Source organism: Ovis aries, chromosome 15 (assembly GCF_016772045.2).
Source record: "Ovis aries strain OAR_USU_Benz2616 breed Rambouillet chromosome 15, ARS-UI_Ramb_v3.0, whole genome shotgun sequence".
NCBI classification, from domain to species: Eukaryota; Metazoa; Chordata; class Mammalia; order Artiodactyla; family Bovidae; genus Ovis; species Ovis aries.
In genome coordinates this window covers 4,822,288-4,841,180 of record NC_056068.1, presented here as the reverse complement: position 1 = coordinate 4,841,180, position 18,893 = coordinate 4,822,288, and the positions used below count along the sequence as shown (strand labels likewise).

Genomic DNA, 18,893 nt, shown 5'->3' with positions numbered 1-18,893 from the left:
AACCTTTTTGTTTAAGAGTGTGCAGGGCATGACCTTTAGGTGCTGAGAGTACTTCCGTCTGTCTGAGATTGTTTCCTCCTTTTACGTTCTCAAAGTCCCTTATGCCTCTGCTATTCTCTTAGAAGTCCTTTAGGTTTCCACTTACATTCTTCTGAAGGTCCTTCCAGCTTCAGCCCACCACCTAGTCTCAAATCCAAAGCCATGTGTTTTAGGTTTTTGTTAAGGTAGGATCCTACTTCTGGAGACCAAAGAACTTTGGCAGTTAAGTCTTACTGTATAACAGATTTTACCAAAAGTTAGTAGATTAAAACATCATAATTTTCAAAAAGTCATTTATTTTAAGCTTCCATATCTGAAATTTGGGTACACCTTGGTAGAGAACGCTTGTGTCTTCCACTCCGCTCACTCATGGACTGGCAAATCAGTGCTGCCCAAGAGGTGGGAAGCTCAGTTCATCTCCACATGGGACTCTCCAAAAGTTGGGCTTCACAGTATGCTGGACAGATTTCAGGGTCAAGAGTCTCAAAAGACAGAAAATAATAAGAAACCAATTCCTTAAGACCTGGACCTGGAAACTGGTACCCCATCACTCCTGTTACATTCATAGGACTCTTATTTCAGGAGAGCAAACTTCATCTTCACGGGCAAAGTGTCAGAGGTTCTGGGGTCATATCTTAAAATTACCACATCTATAGACAGTCCTGTAAATGTAGCGGAAGTGATGGCAGAAACCAACACAACATTGTTAAACAGTTATCCTCTGATTAGAAATAAATTTTAAAAAATTTAAAATAAACATAAATAAAATCACCACACTTGTTTCAGTTCACAGGACTTAGCTACATATTCCTAAGAAAGCTTACTTCACTCATCGAGAGTATTGAACTAGATGTTTTCTAAGATCCTTTCCACTGTAAAATTTGTTATCTTATAATTTCTATTTTCCATACATTGTTGATATACTGTAGTGTGGGTTTGTTGTTCAGCTATGTAATCAGACAGTGTTTGGGGTTAAGAAATTGATGGCTCCTCCTCATTATTTCCACTTCAGAAAAGTAAATATTAAGTTTGACTGACATTTGCATAATATTTGTATAATATATAAAACTCTCATGTGGCTTCTCTGTTGGCTCAGACTATGGTAAGGAGTCCACCTGCAATCCAGGAAACCCAGGTTTGATCTCTGGGTCGGGAAGATCCCCTGGAGAAGGAAATGGCAACCCACTCCAGTATTCTTGCCTGGAGAATCCCATGGATAGAGGAACCTGGTAGGCTACAGTCCATGGGGTCGCAAAGAGTTGGCCACGACTGAGTGACTAACGTAAAGCTTTCGCAAAGAAGGTATGTTGTAATGAATGTATTCATGGAGAATGTCAGGTAAAAGAAGATCAGATATTTAAAAGATAACTTTTCAGAAAGCTTTTAATTATATTTATTTTCTTTTTATTCTCTTTTTATAATATATCTTGGTGAGGTTTGGAAGATAAAATTTCCATTACAATGCTTTAGTTGTAATTTAAATTCTGTAGCGACACAAGACTGGTTGTTTTTTGCCTTTTATCACTTATAAAATGCACTTGTCAAATTTAGTTTCATTTTATTATGCATTAAATATTATTCCAAGAAAACATGATTTGCTGCTTTCAATATACTCATTTAAGTTCATTTGTTTATTCTTTCAAGAATTTTTACTTAAGAATATTTCCTTTTTGGAAAACAGATTAATTTGTTCTGACTCTATATATTATTCAGTTTTAATGATATAAAATCAAAGAAACAGACATATCTTATTGAAATTAATTCATGATACACATGATGTGAATTATGCCAAAATATTTTCCCCATCACACAAATGTTGAAAGGTCTTTTATATATAATATTATAATGTGTAAGCTTAATTTTTATCCTTTCAAAATTGCAGTGTCCTCTCACATGGCAAAACAAATGGGAAGGTCCTGAAGACCCGTTACAATACCTTAGAGGTCTTGTAGCTCGTGCCCTTGCAATACAGGTAAGATGAAATTATTTAGTAATTGTATTATATGACTATATGACAGTCACATTATAAACTTTCATATTGTTAGCCATTCTGCTAGCAACTTAGTGAGAGTATTATGATTTTGTACACAAAGCACCATATATTCGTTCCTTGTTCTGTCATCTGTGATTTTATATAGCACTCAAAAAAAAAAAAAAAAACTGTGTTCTCTCTGTGTAGTGTGGGTTTTCATAATTTTTGAGAATTTAGAGAAAAAGCCTACAGTTTTAATTTAGATGGAACATAGAGATGTCAACTGAAACTCTTTCATAACTGTGACTAATTGCTTTAGGGTATGTCCCCCTTATAGGGAGCTGCTTTTTCTGTTTGTTTATTTATTTTTTTTCCAAATTGATCAAATGTTTTCAGAGTGACCCAGTCAAATAACTGAAGGAAAATTGAACAGAATAAGGAATGAGATAGAAGGATAAAGACAGGGTGATTTTTTTTAAGTAATAATAAATAGTCGCTATATGCAGTGTACCCCTTTTCCTGTGTGGTTTTTGCACTGTCTTACTGCCTTCTTCTCTGCTTATTACACTGCTTCAAAAATAACCTTCCTTGTCACATCAACTTATCACAACTTATTATGAGAAACTTGATCAGTGTCCTTCTAGATACAGTAATCTTCATTTACTTTTTTTCAGTAGTGCACATACCTATCCACATCTGTAACTTTTCCCTTAGCAGAACACCCTGCTTTTCACTTTGCAGAGAATATTCAAGCTATGGAATATGCTGCTGCTGCTGCTAAGTCGCTTCAGACGTGTCTGACTCTGTGCGACCCCACAGACGGCAGCCCACCAGGCTCCCCTGGCCCTGGGATTCTCCAGGCAAGAACACTGGAGTGGGTTGCCATTTCCTTCTCCAAATGCCCACCCTAACCCACTAAACTCACACCTATCATCTTTGTTCTAATGTAAAACTAGTTGACCTTCTGCTGTTGAGGCTCATCCCTAGCGGTTTCTACTTGATTTCATCTGCTCTCGTGTCTTTAGACACTTCCTCTAGGGGGGCCTTGCTTGTTCTGTGTTTTCATCTCCTCTTACTCTGTCCTGCCAGTCTGCAAACGGTACTCCTTTGAAGGGGTCAGGGCTCGTCTGAATGTTGGTTTGGCTTCTAGTGTAATCCATCTGTCAGCTGTAGGATCATTGGAGAAGAAATTACAGGATCTGAAAGTGAAATTAAAATTAGCAGGTAGAGAAGAATGAGGCAGGGACTCAGATTTACTTGTCTTCTGTGTGCTGCTCTGTCTACCTATCTGATCTATCAATAAAAGCCCAGAGAATGGAGGGAATGATAGAGAAGGCAGGAGAGGAAGGGCAGATAGCCCATCACTGCTGTCGTAAAGATATGGAAATGCCCTGAAGTCCTTGATGTGTCGTAATTGCATGGCTGTGATTCTTTATCATTTCATGTATTTGTTATTGTTTTATGTATTATGTATATATTATGTATATGCATTATTCACATTAGATTCTGTTATTTGCTGCAGATTGGTAGCTATTATTATACTGTATGTATAAGTGTGCTTAATAATTATACTATGTACATGGGACAGTAAATGTTTCATTGATACTGAAATTAATATCATTTAAAACAATTTGCATATTTTATTACAAATTTCTGGCCTGATGATTAATATTAAGTATATTGTATCAGTTCAGTTCAGTTCAGTCGCTCAGTCATGTCCGACTCTGCGACCCCATGAATTGCAGCACGCCAGGCCTCCCTGTCCATCACCAACTCCCAGAGTTCACCCAAACCCACGTCCATCGAGTCAGTGATGCCATCCAGCCATCTCATCCTCAGTTGTCCCCTTTTCCTCCTGCCCCTAATCCCTCCCAGCATCAGAGTCTTTTCCAATGAGTCAACTCTTTGCATGAGGTGGCCAAAGATACTGGAGTTTCAGCTTTAGCATCAGTCCTTCCAAAGAACACCCAGGGCTGATCTTCTTCAGAATGGACTGGTTGGATCTCCTTGCAGTCCAAGGGACTCTCAAGAGTCTTCTCCAGCACCACAGTTCAAAAGCATCAATTCGTTGGCACTCTGCTTTCTTCACAGTCCAACTCCCACATCCATACATGACCACTGGAAAAACCATAGCCTTGACTGACTAGACGGACCTTTGTTAGCAAAGTAATGTCTCTGCTTTTTAATATGCTATCTAGATTGGTCATAACTTTCCTTCCAAGGAGTAAGCATCTTTTGATTTCATGACTGCAGTCACCATCTGCAGTGATTTTGGAGCCCCAAAAAATAAAGTCTGACACTGTTTCCACTGTTTCCCCATCTGTTTGCCATGAAGTCATGGGACCAGATGCCATGATCTTCGTTTTCTGAATGTTGAGCTTTAAGCCAACTTTTTCACTCTCCTCCTTCACTTTCATCAAGAGGCTTTTTAGTTCCTCTTCACTTTCTGCCATAAGGGTGGTGTCATCTACATATCTGAGGTTATTGATATTTCTCCCAGCAATCTTGATTCCAGCTTGTGCTTCTTCCAGCCCAGTGTTTCTCATGATGTACTTTGCATATAAGTTAAATAAGCAGGGAGACAATATACAGCCTTGATGTACTCCTTTTCCTATTTGGAACCAGTCTGTTGTTCCATGTCCAGTTCTAACTGTTGCTTCCTGACCTGCATGTAGGTTTCTCAAGAGGCAGGTCAGGTGATCTGGTATTCCCATCTCCTGATCGTCAAAAGTGAAAAGTTTTTCACTGTGTGATTTTCTTAAAAGCTTTGTATACATTTAGCCTTAATTATAATGATGAAATATCCTCCTAACCCTCAGGATAATTTTCCAGCTTGGCCATAGCTTATCTTATCTTCCTATGCAGGGAACAATAATAAGTGTATCACCACTTAAGGATATATTTTCTATGGTTTTTCTGCCTTAATATTTTGTTTTTTGTTATAAATGTACAGATATCCATTTCCCTGAGATAAACTTTAATGTTGGAATCCACTTTCCATCTGGTTTTTCCAAGGGTCTTCTAGGTTCTTTGATTTTATTTGTGCCCTTTATTTTTCACAGAGAAATAACCAGAGCAACTCACAAAGTTGAGAGGAACAGTATGGCTCCTTAGGTGAGGAAGAAAGGACTGAGAATTTTGGGAGGGCAGGGAAAATTCAAAGTACTATTTTCAGATATCTGTGAAAATGGCAGCTTTTGTTTTTTTGTGCAATTGTAGTGATCAGACTGCTTCCAAACAGGTATGAAGCAGGTTGAGCTCAGTTCCAACCATAGATTAAAATCCCAGAGCCTTTAATTTCAGGCATAACATAAGAAACAGAGTAAGTTACTGCAAGTGTTACATATGCTGCTGCTGGTGCTAAGTTGCTTCAGTCGTGTCCAACTCTGTGTGACCCCAGAGACGGCAGCCCACCAGGCTCCCCCATCCCTGGAATTCACCAGGCAGGAACACTGGAGTGGGTTGCCATTTCCTTTTCCAATGCATGAAAGTGAAAAGTGAAAATGAAGTCGCTCAGTCATGTCCAACTCTTAGCGACCCCATGGACTGGAGCCTACCAGGCTCCTCCATCCATGGGATTTTCCAGGCAAGAGTACTGGAGTGGGGTGCCATTGCCTTCTCTGAGTGTTACTTATAATGCCATTCATTACAGGGGTTTTGTGCAAATAAGGTGAGAGTGACTAGGGTCAAGGTGGCATTCATTTATTCTGACTTGAACATATTGTAAGCAGCAACTTTATGCTAAGCTCTGAGTGAAGTACTGGAGATACAATGGTTGGTAAATAGGTGCAGTTTCTGCCTCACAGAATTTAAATTTCTTACATTCATTCATTTAGCAATTAAAAATTCTTTCTCCTTCCAACCCCTTCCACCATGGAATGCTGGGAAGCGTAATTTTCCCTATTATAGGCATCAGCTCCTATACTTCCTTTACTTGTGTGTTTTTCTGAAAATCATTTTAGATGCTACTTCCCATCTTTCTTTCAAATATACAGGTACATAGGATTTCCCTGGTGGTCCTATGGTTAAGGATCCACTTGCCAGTGCAGGGGACTTGAGTTTGATCCCTGATACAGGAAGATTCGCTGGAGAAAACCCAGAAGTCTCAGCACAGCCAACAAATGAAGATTACTAAACAGATATAGATACGTAGTTTCTTGCATGTCTGTAAAAATGCTTGTTGTTACCTTGACAACATGGATTACTTTAACTTTTCACATACATTTTATTTCTACCCACTTCAAGAAAACTACTTCTCCATTGAAACAAATCTGTGAGCCTCTTGCTCTTATTTCTTCCCCTTTAACCCTGCTGCTGCTGCTGCTGCTAAGTCGCTTCAGTCATTTCCGACTCTGCACGACCCCATAGATGGCAGCCCACCAGGCTCCCCTATCCCTGGGATTCTCCAGGCAAGAACACTGGAGTGGGTTGGAATTTCCTTTAATATGTCAGACTACAATTTCTAAATCTAGAAATGTGGTCTTTACACCCTTTTGGAATTCATCTAAATAGCTCTTCTCACTTCCCTAGCAATAACATATACTACTTAACTGTATTTGAGCTTCAGATCACTTTCTTTCCTTTTGGTGTGCCACTTCAAACATATTTTCAAACGTTTTAAGGGATCCAGTGAAGGATAGAAAGAGAAATGAAGATTTATGTGAAGTGAGCACATTTTGCTTGTCAGGCATTCTTGTGCTTTAAGTGGAATTAGGAATATTTAATGGAGAAGGCAATGGCACCCCACTCCAGTACTCTTGCCTGGAAAATCCCATGGATGGAGGAGCCTGGTGGGCTGCAGTCCATGGGGTCGCTAAGAGTCAGACACGACTGAGTGACTGAGCGACTTCACTTTTCACTTTCATGCATTGGAGAAGGAAATGGCAACCCACTCCAGTGTTCTTGCCTGGAGAATCCCAGGGATGGGGGAGCCTGGTGGGCTGCCGTCTATGGGGTCTCACAGAGTCGGACACGACTAAAGCGACTTAGCAGCAGCAGCAGCAGCAGAAATATTTAACATATGTGGTAGATACTTTGATTTCCAATTTTAAAGATGGGAAAAGTAAGCCCCATATTCTAGAATAATTTACAAAATTTATATGATTAATGGCAGAACTTACACTGAAGTTCCCTTTCTATAATAACATCCAAAGTTGTTGATCACACCTATCAGCAACACTTTTAAAAGATCATCACTCTGTATCCCTTGAAACCTTTTTATAATTTAGGCCCAGGGTCACCACACACTTCTCTTTTTTCCTTACCTGTCTGCTTCTCTGGCTTTCCTTTTCCTCATCCCTAACTGGATTCCGGAGAGCACCGCCCTGTGACCTTTTCCATCTCCCAGAGTGATCTCATGACTTTGAATCCCATCTATACTTTGGTTATTCTCAGTTTTTCACTTGGATGTTTAATAAACATCTCAAACTTAACATATTCAAAACTGAACTCCTGCCCTTTACTACAAAGCTTGCGCTATCTGCAGTCATTCCTTAAAAGTAAATGGCACCTCCCCCCTTCTAGTGGCGTAGGCCCAAAGTCCTAGAATCATCAAGGACTCTGTTCATACACTGCATCCAGGCAGTCAGAAAAGTCACCTTGGCTACGTATTCAAAATGCATTCAGAGACACTTCTCTCCACTTTGGCTGCTGCTGCTTTGACTGATGTCAGCTGCCTCCTGCATAGGCCTGCTGCCCCCCGAGTTTCCTGTCCGGTCAGTTCTCAACCCAGCGGTCTAAATATCCTGGCTAATGTATCAGATGATATCACTCCTCTCTTTGATATTTCCCCATGATTGCTCATCTCTTTCAGAGAAACAAAATCCTGACAAGATCTGGCCTGTTACCTCTCTGATTTCGTCTCTTACTTTTTGCCCCCTAATTTATTCTGTTCCAACTATACTGGTCGCATTGCTTTTCAGGGAACAGCATGGCACACTCCCCCAAAGGAGTTTTATTCTTGCTGTTTCCTCTCTCTGGAACGCTCTCTCTCAGATATCTACAAGGAAGCTCCTTTTTCTTTCTTTCTTTTTCTTTTTTTTTTTTTTTTGTGTGTGTATATGTGTGTGTATGAGGAAGGAAGTTTATTTCCTTCAGGTCTCTGCTCAGATATCACCTTCTCAGTAAGGCCTTCCCTGACATGCTATTTCAGATCATAACCTTCCCCTTCCTTGATACTTTTCATCCTGTTTCCCTTTCAGATTTTTTTTTCATAGCGTATATATTCATGTGGTGTTCTGTATATTTACTTGGTTATTTATTTGTTTATTTGTACCCCTCCATGAAAATGGAAACTTGATATGGACAGAGATATTTATTTGTCTGTTCACTGCTCTGTCCAAGCATGTAGAATAGTGGCTTACACAAGTAGGTTTTTTCAGTAAATATCTGCTGGATAAATGACTGATTCAGTCAATATTTGGATTATTCTCAGTCAAAGTGACGTAAATCTCTTTCATGTTTCCCAACCATCATGATTCACCCTGCAGAGATGTATTTTTGTAGTACCCATGATATATTTCTGAGATTTTAGCTGTCTAAATCTACCCAATAAACACTATAGTTTAACTTTAGTTCTACTCCACCATCTAACATTTGAAGACTTGTTTCACTTTCTCCTAAGATCCTGAACTTTAAAAGTAATCTTATTAGAATTACATGTTTACTTTTTATTCATTTTCTGAGATGTCTTAATCTGTTTTGTAAGGTTCTGCCCTACTTTGCATTCCTGAAAAGTTCAGTTCAGTCGCTCAGTGGTGTCCAACTCTTTGCAACCCCATGGACTGCAGCATGCTCGGCCTCCCTGTCTATCACCAACTCCCAAAGTTTACTCAAACTTGTGTCCACTGAGTCGGTGATGACATCCAACCATCTCATCCTCTCATTCCTGAATCCATCTCATTCCTGAAAAGGGAAACTATTTTTTTCCTAACCCAGGAACTTTCACAGCCGTTTCTATAGTGTTTTACACATTCTAGGTATTCAGTAAGACTTACCGTGAACAAAATTGAAAAAGTAGTCTGTATGTGGTCAAAAATCTCCAGCATCTTTATTTTTATGTACTATGCTCACCTAAAAGAGCTACCTTATGGATGTTTTTTATTCATATTCATTAATTTGTTCATCATTCAGTGAGAACTTACTGAGTTTTTATTATGTGCCATTTACTGTTCTGCCAGTAAGAATCTCTGCATAGTGAAGGAGATATATAATAAATAATTACATTAAATTTTAATAGCATAGAAAAATATACCTTTGCCAAAATTCTGAGATGTAAGATTAATATACAGTCAAACTTTAAACTAGCTTATGACCATTATAGAATAAACTTAGGATATAGTATACCTGAAATTTTATCCACTAAAATATAGCTGTTACTGTAGCAGTAGAATTATAGAATTTTAGGAGTCAAATTTTGTAGAGGACAGTAATTTCTCAGTGTTGTCATCTGATAAATTCTGCCTATAGTCAACTGTCTTGCACATTTGGAATACTAAACAGTGGTCTATGATGATCTGTGGTTTTATAGAAGCAGTCCTATAAACCGTGTGATAATATAGCAATATAATTGGCTTTCAAGATAACAGAATCTTCCCTGAATTTTTATCTGCATCTCAGCTTTTATTACATGCATACCAATTTCAGCATCTTCCTGGAGCACCATAGTAGGAGGATCTTTACAGATGAAAACATGCAGAGAATTTAAAATCTGAAGACACGTTTGATTTTTTGAAGAATTGGCAAGTTCTAGCAAACAAATTACGTTCTCTGCAAGTAACCAGTGATAGTAATATCTGCTCTCTTGGTACCCTTATCTTCAAAACAATGTTTCAAGGCTTTCCTTGGTTCATGAAGCCATTTTTACTATTTAAAGAGTGCTAGTACATCTTGTTTGAACAGAGTTTAGTAATATATAGTAAGACAATTGCAAAATGTTTTTTATGTCATACAGTTTTATCTTTGGTTCAGTTCAGTTCAGTTCAGTTGCTCAGTCGTGTCCGACTCTTTGCGACCCCATGAATTGCAGCAGGCCAGGCCTCCCTGTCCATCACCAACTCCTGGAGTTCACTCAGACTCACGTCCATCGAGTCAGTGATGCCATCCAGCTATCTCATCCTCTGTTGTCCCCTTCTCCTCCTGCCCCCAATCCCTCCCAGCATCAGAGTCTTTTCCAATGAGTCAACTCTTCACATGAGGTGGCCAAAGTACTGGAGTTTCAGCTTTAGCATCATTCTTGGGTTAAAGAACAATAAAAGTAGTTGACAGTTTTTCTACTGTAGTTAATGTCTGTCCTATCAAATACTGGTATTATTTCTGAAAACCTAGTGGAAAATTACAAACAAAACATATACTTTTGTTTCCTAAATCATTCATAGTCTTCACCACATGTATTCCATTGTCAGTGATAATTGCATGCTGATTTTCCATTCAGTAGTATATCTTCTATCAGCTTCACTTTTCTGTTAGCTATCTGCAACTGGAAAACTTTTCAAGAACAAGAAAAGCAGTGATTGGTTTCATTGCTAATTTACATATTGTCATACTTTAAAAGAACTTTCATATGTTTGTGTATATATGTACTAACTTGTCTATTGAACATAATATTAAAGTATACTTAATGATACTTCTAATAATATTAGCTTGTTTGTGAACAGTAAAAATAGTTTCAGTTCAGTTCAGTTTGGTTGCTCAGTCGTATCTGACTCTTTGCGACACCATGAATCGCAGCACACCAGGCCTGCCTGTGCATCACCAACTCCCAGAGTTTACTCAAACTCATGTCCATTGAGCCAGTGATGCCATCCAACTATCTCATCCTCTGTCGTCCCCTTTTCCTCCTGCCCCCAATCCCTCCCAGCATCAGAGTCTTTTCCAGTGAGTCAACTCTTCACATGAGGTGGCCATACTGGAGTTTCAGCTTTAGCATCAGTCCCTCCAAAGAAATCCCAGGGTTGATCTCCTTCAGAATGGACTGGTTGGATCTCCTTGCAGTCCAAGGGACTCTCAAGAGTCTTCTCCAACACCACAGTTCAAAAGTTCTTCGGCGCTCAGCCCTCTTCACAGTCCAACTCTCACATCCATACATGACTATTGGAAAACCATAGCCTTGACTAGACGGACCTTAGTCGGCAAAGTAATGTCTCTGCTTTTGAATATGCTGTCTAGGTTGCTTATAACTTTTCTTCCAAGGAGTAAGCGTCTTTTAATTTCATGGCTGCAGTCAGCAGAGGAAGAGTAAAGATTTCCCTTTTTAAGTGAAGTCGCTTAGTTGTTTCTGACTCTTTCAGACCCCATGGACTATAGCCCACCAGGCTCCTCTATCCATGGGATTTTCCAGGCAAGAATACTGGAGTGGATAGCCATTTCCTTCTCCAAGGGGTCTTCTTGACCCAGGGATCGAACCCAGGTCTCCCGCATTGAGGGCAGACTCTTTACCACCTAAGCCACCAGGGAATCCCTTTTTAAAGGTAAGGGGAGGTCTATTCTATTTCTTTTTAATTTAATTTGTTTATTTGGCTGTGCTGGGTCTTCACTGCGATGCACAGAAGCTTTCATTCTTCATGAAGCATGCAGGATCTTTAGTTGTGGCATGCAAACTCTTAGTTGTGGCATGTGAGATATAGTTCCCTGACTGAACCAGAGCCCCTGTGTGTACAGAGTCTTAGCCATTGACATCAGGGAGTCCTTGGTCTGCGTGTTGCTCAGTCACTCAGTCGTGTCTGACTCATTGTGACCCATGGAAGCAGCACACCAGACTTCCCTGACCTTCACCATCTTTGAGAGTGCTCCAACTCATGTCCATCGAGTTGGTGATACCATCCAACCATCTCGTCCTCTCTTGCCCCCTTCTCCTCCTGCCTTCAGTCTTTCCCATCATCAGGGTCTTTTTCAATGAGTTGGTTCTGTGCATCAGGCCAAAGTATTGGTGCTTCACTGATTTCCTTTAGGATGGACTAGTTTGATCTCCTTGCAGTCCAAGAGTGTTCTCCAACACCACAGTTCAAAAGCATCAGTTCTTTGGCACTCAGCCTTCTTTATGGTCCAACTCTCACATCCACACTTGACTACTGGAAAAACCATATTTTTGACTAGACTGACCTTTGTTGACAAAGAGTGTCTCTGCTTTTTAATATGTTACCTAGGTTTGTCACAGCTTTTTTACCAAGGAGCAAGCGTCTTGTAATTTCATGACTGCAATCACCATCTGCAGTGACTTTGGAGCCCAAGAAGATAGCTTGTCACTGTTTCCATTGTTCCCCCATCTATTTGCCATGAAAATATAGAACTGGATGCCATGATTTTAGTGTTTTGAATGCTGAGTTTTAAGCCAGCTTTTTCACTTTCCTCTTTAAACTGCATCAAGAGGCTCTTTAGTTCCTTTTCACTTTCTGCCATAAGGGTGGTGTTGTCTGCATATCTGAGGTTGTTGATGTTTCTCCCAGCAGTCTTGATTCTAGCTTATGTTTCATCCATCCCAGTGCTTCTCATGATGTACTCTGCACAGAAGTTAAATAAGCAGGGTGACAATATACAGCCTTGACATACTCCTTTCCTGATTTGGAACCAGTCTGTTGTTCCATGTCCAGTTCTAACTGTTGCTTCCTGACCTGCATACGGATTTCTCAAGAGGCAGGTCAAGTGGTCCCATCTCTTTAAAGTTTTCCACAGTTTGTTGTGATCCACACAGTCAAGGGCTTTAGCATAGTCAATGAAGCAGAAGGAAATGTTTTTCTGGAATTCTCTTGCTTTTTCTGTGATCCAACGGATGTTGGCAATTTGATCTCTGGTTCATCTTCCTTTTCTAAATCCAGTTTGAACATCTGAGAGCTCTCGGTTCACATACTGTTTAAGCCTGGCTTGGAGAAATGCGAAATGAGCTAGCTGACTTGCTAGCGTGTGAAATGAGTGCAGTTGTTTGAACATTCTTTGGCATTGCCTTTCTTTGGGATTGGAATGGAAACTGACCTTTTCCAGTCTTGTAGCCATTACTGAGTTTTCCAAATTTGCTGGTGTAATGACTTTAGCACTTTAACAATATCATCTTTTAGGATTTGAAATAACTCAGCTGTAATTCCTTCAGCTCCACCAACTTTGTTCTTAGTGATACTTCCTAAGACCCGCCTGACTGTACTCCAAGATGTCTGGGTCTGGGTGGGTGATCAGACCCTTGTGGTTATCTGGGTCATTAAGATCTGTTTTGTACAGTTCTTCCGTGTATTCTTGCCACCTCTTCTTAATCTCTTCTGCTTCTGTTTAGTCCTTGCTGTTTTTGTCCTTTATTGTGCCCATCTTTGCATGAAATGTTCTCTTGGTATCTCTAATTTTCTTGAAGAGATCTCTGGTCTTTCCCATTCTATTGTTTTCCTCTATTGCTTTGCATTGTTCACTTAGGAAGGCTTTATTATCTCTCCTTGCTATTGTTTGGAACCATTCAGATGGCTGTATCTTTCTTTTCTCCTTTACCTTTCATTTCTCTTCTTTTGACAGCTATTTGTAAGGCCTCCTCAGGCAACCATTTTGCCTTTGTGCATTTCTTTTTCTTGGGGATATTTTTGATCACCGCCTTCTATACGTTACAAACCTACATCCGTAGTTCTTTAGATACTCTGTCTACCAGATCTAATCCCTTGAATCTGTTTGTCCACTGTATTGTATTGTACATATTGTATATACAATATATGTATATATACAGTATACATATTTTATATGTATTGTATAAGGCATTTGATTTAGGTTATATCTGAATGGCCTAGTGATTTTTCCTACTTTCTTCAGTTTAAGTCTGATGGCAATAAGGAGTTCATGATCTCAGCCACAGTCAGATCCTGGTCTTGTTTTTGCTGACTGTATACAGTTTTTCTATCTTTGGCTGCAAAGAATATAATCAATCTCATTTCAGTAATCACCATCTGGTGATGTCCATTTGAAGAATCATCTGTTTTGCTGTTAGAAGAGGGTGTTTTCTATGACCAGTGCATTCTATTGGCAAAACTCTGGTAGCCTTTGCTCTTCTCAGTTTTGTACTCCAAGGTCAAACTTGCCTGTTACCCCAGATACATCTTGACTTTGTAGTTTTGCATTCCAGTCTCCTGTGATGAAAAGGACATCATATTTTGGTGTTAGTTCTAGAAGGTCTTGTAGGTCATCTTAGGTCATTCAACTTGTAGGTCATTCAACTTCAGCTTCTTCGGCATTAGTGATTAGGACATTGGATTACTGTGATGTTGAATCATTTGACTCGGAATGAATGGAGATCATTCTGTTGTTTTTGAGACTACACCCAAGTACTGCATTTAGGACTCTTTTGTTGACTATGAGGGCTACTCCATTTCCTCTAAGGGATTCTTAGAAGTAGGTATAAAGGTCGCCTGAATTAAATTCACCCATTCTGATCCATTTTATTTCACTTATTCCTAAAATGTCAATATTCACTCTTGCCATCTCCTGTTTGACCACTTCCAGTTTACCTTGATTCATGGACCTAACATTCTAGATTCCCATGCAGTGTTTGTTCTTTACAGCATTGGACTTTACTTTCACCACAGACACATCCTCAACTGGGATGTTGTTTCCAGTCTGGCTCGGCCTCTTCATTCCTTCTGAAGCTATTTGTCTGCTCTTCTCCAGTAGCATATTGGGCATACTGATTTGTGGAGTTCATCTTTCAGTGTCATATCTTTTCACCTTTTCATACTGTTCATGGGGTTCTCAAGGCAAGAATACTGAAGTGGTCCCTTCTCCAGTGGACCACGACTTGTCAGAACTTTACTCCATGTCCCATCCATTTTGGGTGGTGCTACATGTCATGGCTCATAGTTTCATTGAGTTAGACCAGGCTGTGATCCATGTGATCAGTTTGGTTAGTTTCCTATGATTGTGTTTTTCATTCTGTCTACTCTCTGATGGACCATGTCTATTAACTCAATGAAGTCTAAAAAGCTAGTGGTATCATTTCATTCAAGATGACTATAGAGATTAGTTTCATTTACATGTTTATGCACCTTGAATTTTTTTTTAAGTCACATATACATGAGAGGGATCATTAGTAGAACCCAGTTAGAAAGCAATTCAGATTTTCAAAATTAGACTGGTTAACTTTATAGAGTTAGAAGTAAGCCTCTAGATGCCTATCATGCAATTCTTTTTGCTGCTGTTGTTTATTCACTAACTGTGTCTATGGAGAAGGCAATGGCACCCCACTCCAGTACTCTTGCCTGGAAAATCCTGTGGATGGAGGAGCCTGGTGGGCTGCAGTCCATGGGGTCGCTAAGAGTCAGACACGACTGAGCGACTTCACTTTCACCTTTCACTTTCATGCACTGGAGAAGGAAATGGCAACCCACTCCAGTGTTCTTGCCTGGAGAATCCCAGGGACGGGGGAGCCTGGTGGGCTGCCATCAATGGGGCTGCACAGAGTCGGACATGACTGAAGTGACTTAGCAGTGTCTAAGTCTTTTGTGACCCCATGAACTGTAGCACTCAAGGCTCCTCTGTACATGGGATTTCCCAGGTAAGAATAATGGAGGGAGTTGCGTTTTCCTTCTGCAGGAAATCTACTGGACCCAGGGATCGAACCTGCGTCTACTGCACTAGCAGGCGGGTTTTTTATGACCGCCACCAGGGAAGCCCCATTATGCTCTTAGCAAATTCATGTTTGAAAGTACTTTGTCCCTGAATCTTTATCCATTACCAAACTACATGGCCAGATATTGTTTTTCTAAAAGTTTTATTGTAGCTAAGTTCTTTTTTTTTTAGTTGAAATATAGATGGCATACAATATAATGTTATTTTCATGTATTATATGTTTGTATACATAATGAAACTACCATGATAAGTCTAGTAATCCTCTATCCCCATCCAAAATGGTTACAGTATTATTGACCATATATTCCATATGGTGTATATTATAGAGAAGTCACTTATTTATTTTATAACTGGTGGGTGGTACCACTTAATTCCATTCACTTGTTTTATACACTACCTCATCCCTGCCCTTCTGACAATCACCTACTTGTTCTCTGTATCTATGGCTCTATTTTGTTTGGATTTGTTTTACTTTTTAAATTCTACATCTGAGAAAATGTGGTATTTATATTTCTTAATCTGACATGTTTAATTTGCAGAATGCCTTCTAAATCCATCCATGTTGCAAATAGCAAAATTTCATTTTTAATGAAATACCACATCTTCTTTTCCCATTCATCTCTTGATGGACTTAGGTTGCTTCCATATTGTAAATATTCCTGTAGTGAACATTAGAGTACAAATATCTCTGTGAATTAGCATTTTGTTCCCTTTGAATAAATACCTAGAAGTAAAATTGCTGGATCATATGGCAGTTCTGGTGCTACTTGGTGGCTCAGATGGTAAAGAATCTGCCTGCAATTTGATTCCTGAGTTGAGATGATCCCCCAGAGAAGGGAATGGCTACCCAGTCCAGTATTCTTGCCTGGAGAATTCCATGAACAGAGGATTCAGGCGGGTCACAGGCCATGTCAGACATGACTGACCAACTAACATTTTCACTTTTTCACGTGGCAGTTCTATTTGTACTTTTCTGAGGAATCTTCACACTGTTTCCATATGTTTCTATAATGGCTGCATCAATTTATAATCCCACCCACAGTGCACGAGTGCTCCCATTTTTTCCATTCCTCATCACCAGTCAGTATCTCTTTAATGAGGCTCTTCTGACAGGTGTGCAGTAGTCTCTTACTGTAGTTTTTTGATTTTCATTTCCCTGATTAGAAATGTTGAGCATCTTTTCATATGTCCACTTGCCATCTCTGTATCTTGTTTGGGAAAATGTCTATTCAGGTTCTCTAAAACAATTTTTCTGTGTGGGGTTGTATGAGTCCTTTGTATATTTTGGACATTAATCCCTTATCAGATGTATCATTTGCAAATATTTTCTTTCCTTTCTGTAGGCTGCCTTTTGGTTTTGCTGATACTTTGCTTCACTGTGCAGAAGCTTTTTAGCTTGATATAGTCTCATTTATTTAGTTTTGTTTTCCCTGCCCTGAGGAGAAAGACCCAGAAAATACTGCTAACACTAATATCAATGAGCATACTGCCTATGTATTATTCTATGTTTTGTGATTTCAGGCTTTGTATTTAAGTTATTAATCCATTTTTAGTTTATATTTGTATATGGTATGAGAAAGTAGTCTGGTTTGACTCTTGAATGTAGCTGTCTGTTTACTGAAGAGGCTGTCTTTTCTCAATCATTTATTTCGGCATAGATTAATTGTCCATGTAAGTGTGAGTTTTTGGATTTTTCTATTCTGTTCTATTTCTGGGTTTTCTATTCTGTTCCATTTGAATTATGTGTCTGGTTTCTATTAGTACCATGCTGTTTTGATTACTGTAGCTTTGTAGTGTAGTTTTAAATTAGGGAGTGTCATTCCAGCTTTCTCAAGCTTGATTTGAGTACTCAGGATCTTTTATGTTGCCATACATATTTTAGAATTTTTTGTTCTAGTTCTATTAAAAAAAAATGCCATGGGGATTTTGATAAGGATTGCATTGAATATGAAGATTGCCTTGGGTTTTGTCATCATTTTAATAATATTAACTCTTCCAATCTATGAGAACAATATTTGTTTCCATTTGTTTCTGTTGTCTTTAGTTTCATTCATCAGTGTCTTAGTTTTCCAAGTACAAGTCTTTTACCTCCTTAGATTTATTCCTAGTCATTTTATTCTTTTTTATGTAATTTTAAGTGGGATTGTTTTCTTAATTTCTCTTTCTGATACTTTATATAAGTGCATAGAAACACAATAGATGCCTGCATATTAATTTTGTGTCCTGCAACTTTACTGAATTCATTGGTAACTTCTAGCAATGTTTTGGTGTTGTTATTGGGTGTTAATAACATATTCTATATATAGTATCATGACATCTGCAAACAGTGACAGTTTCCCTTCTTTTCCAACTTGGATTCCTTTTATTTCTCTTTCTTGTCTGATTGCTGTGCGTAGCACTTCCAATACTATATTGAATAAAAGAGAATGGGCATTGCCGTCTTACCCCAGATCTTAGAGAAAATGCTTTCAAATCTTCACCATTGACTATGATGTTAACTGTGGGCTTGTCATATATGGCCTTTAATATGTTGAGGTATTTTCTCTTTGCCCACTTTGTTGAGAGTTTTTATCATGTTGAATTTTGTCAGAAGATTTTTCTTAGTTTACTGATATTGTCATATGGTTTTTTGTTGTAATTTGTTAATGTGGTGTACCACATTGATTTATTTGCAGATGCTGAAAAACCCTTGCATCCTGGGATAAATCCCATTTGATCATACTGTATGACCCTTCTAATGTATTGTTGGATTTGGTTTCCTCAGATTTCATTAGTGATATTAACCTATAATTTTCTTTTTTCTTTTTTTTTTGTGGTATCTTTGTCTGATTTTTTGTATCAGGGTGATGCTGGCCTTATGATGTGTTCAGAAGTGTTCCTTCCTCTACAATTTTTTGGAATAGTTTGAGAAAGATAGGTGTTAACTCTTCTTGACGTGGTTGGTAAAATTCACCTGTGAAAACTTCTGGTTCTGGAGTTTTGTTTTCGTAGATTTTTTTTTTTTTTTTTTTACTGATTCCATTTCATTTACTGGAAATTGGTCTGTTTATATTTTCTGTTTTTCCTGGTTCAATCTTGGGGGGTTACAGAGTACAGGAATTTGTGCATTTCTTCTAGGTTGTTCATTTTATTGGCATAAAATTGTTTCTAGTAACCTCTTATGATCCTTTGTATTTCTGTGGTGTCAGGTGTAACTTTTCTATTTTTGTTTTTTATTTTATTGATTATACACTCTCTTTTTTCTTGATACTTCTGGCTAATTTATCAATTTATCTTTTCCAAGAACCATCTGTTTCGT

At 38.8% G+C, this 18,893-nt stretch overlaps 1 protein-coding gene across 2 annotated transcripts in view; it reads left to right on the top strand.

Annotated features, from left to right (window-relative positions):
• DYNC2H1 (dynein cytoplasmic 2 heavy chain 1) overlaps positions 1 to 18,893 on the top strand; it is a 388,746-nt gene that overhangs the window by 320,642 nt on the left and 49,211 nt on the right. For both annotated transcript variants that reach the window (XM_060399635.1, XM_004015967.6), the window contains exon 85: positions 1,922 to 2,011. In XM_060399635.1, coding sequence (XP_060255618.1) covers positions 1,922 to 2,011 — 90 coding nt within the window. The remainder of the gene's footprint in view (positions 1 to 1,921; positions 2,012 to 18,893) is intronic.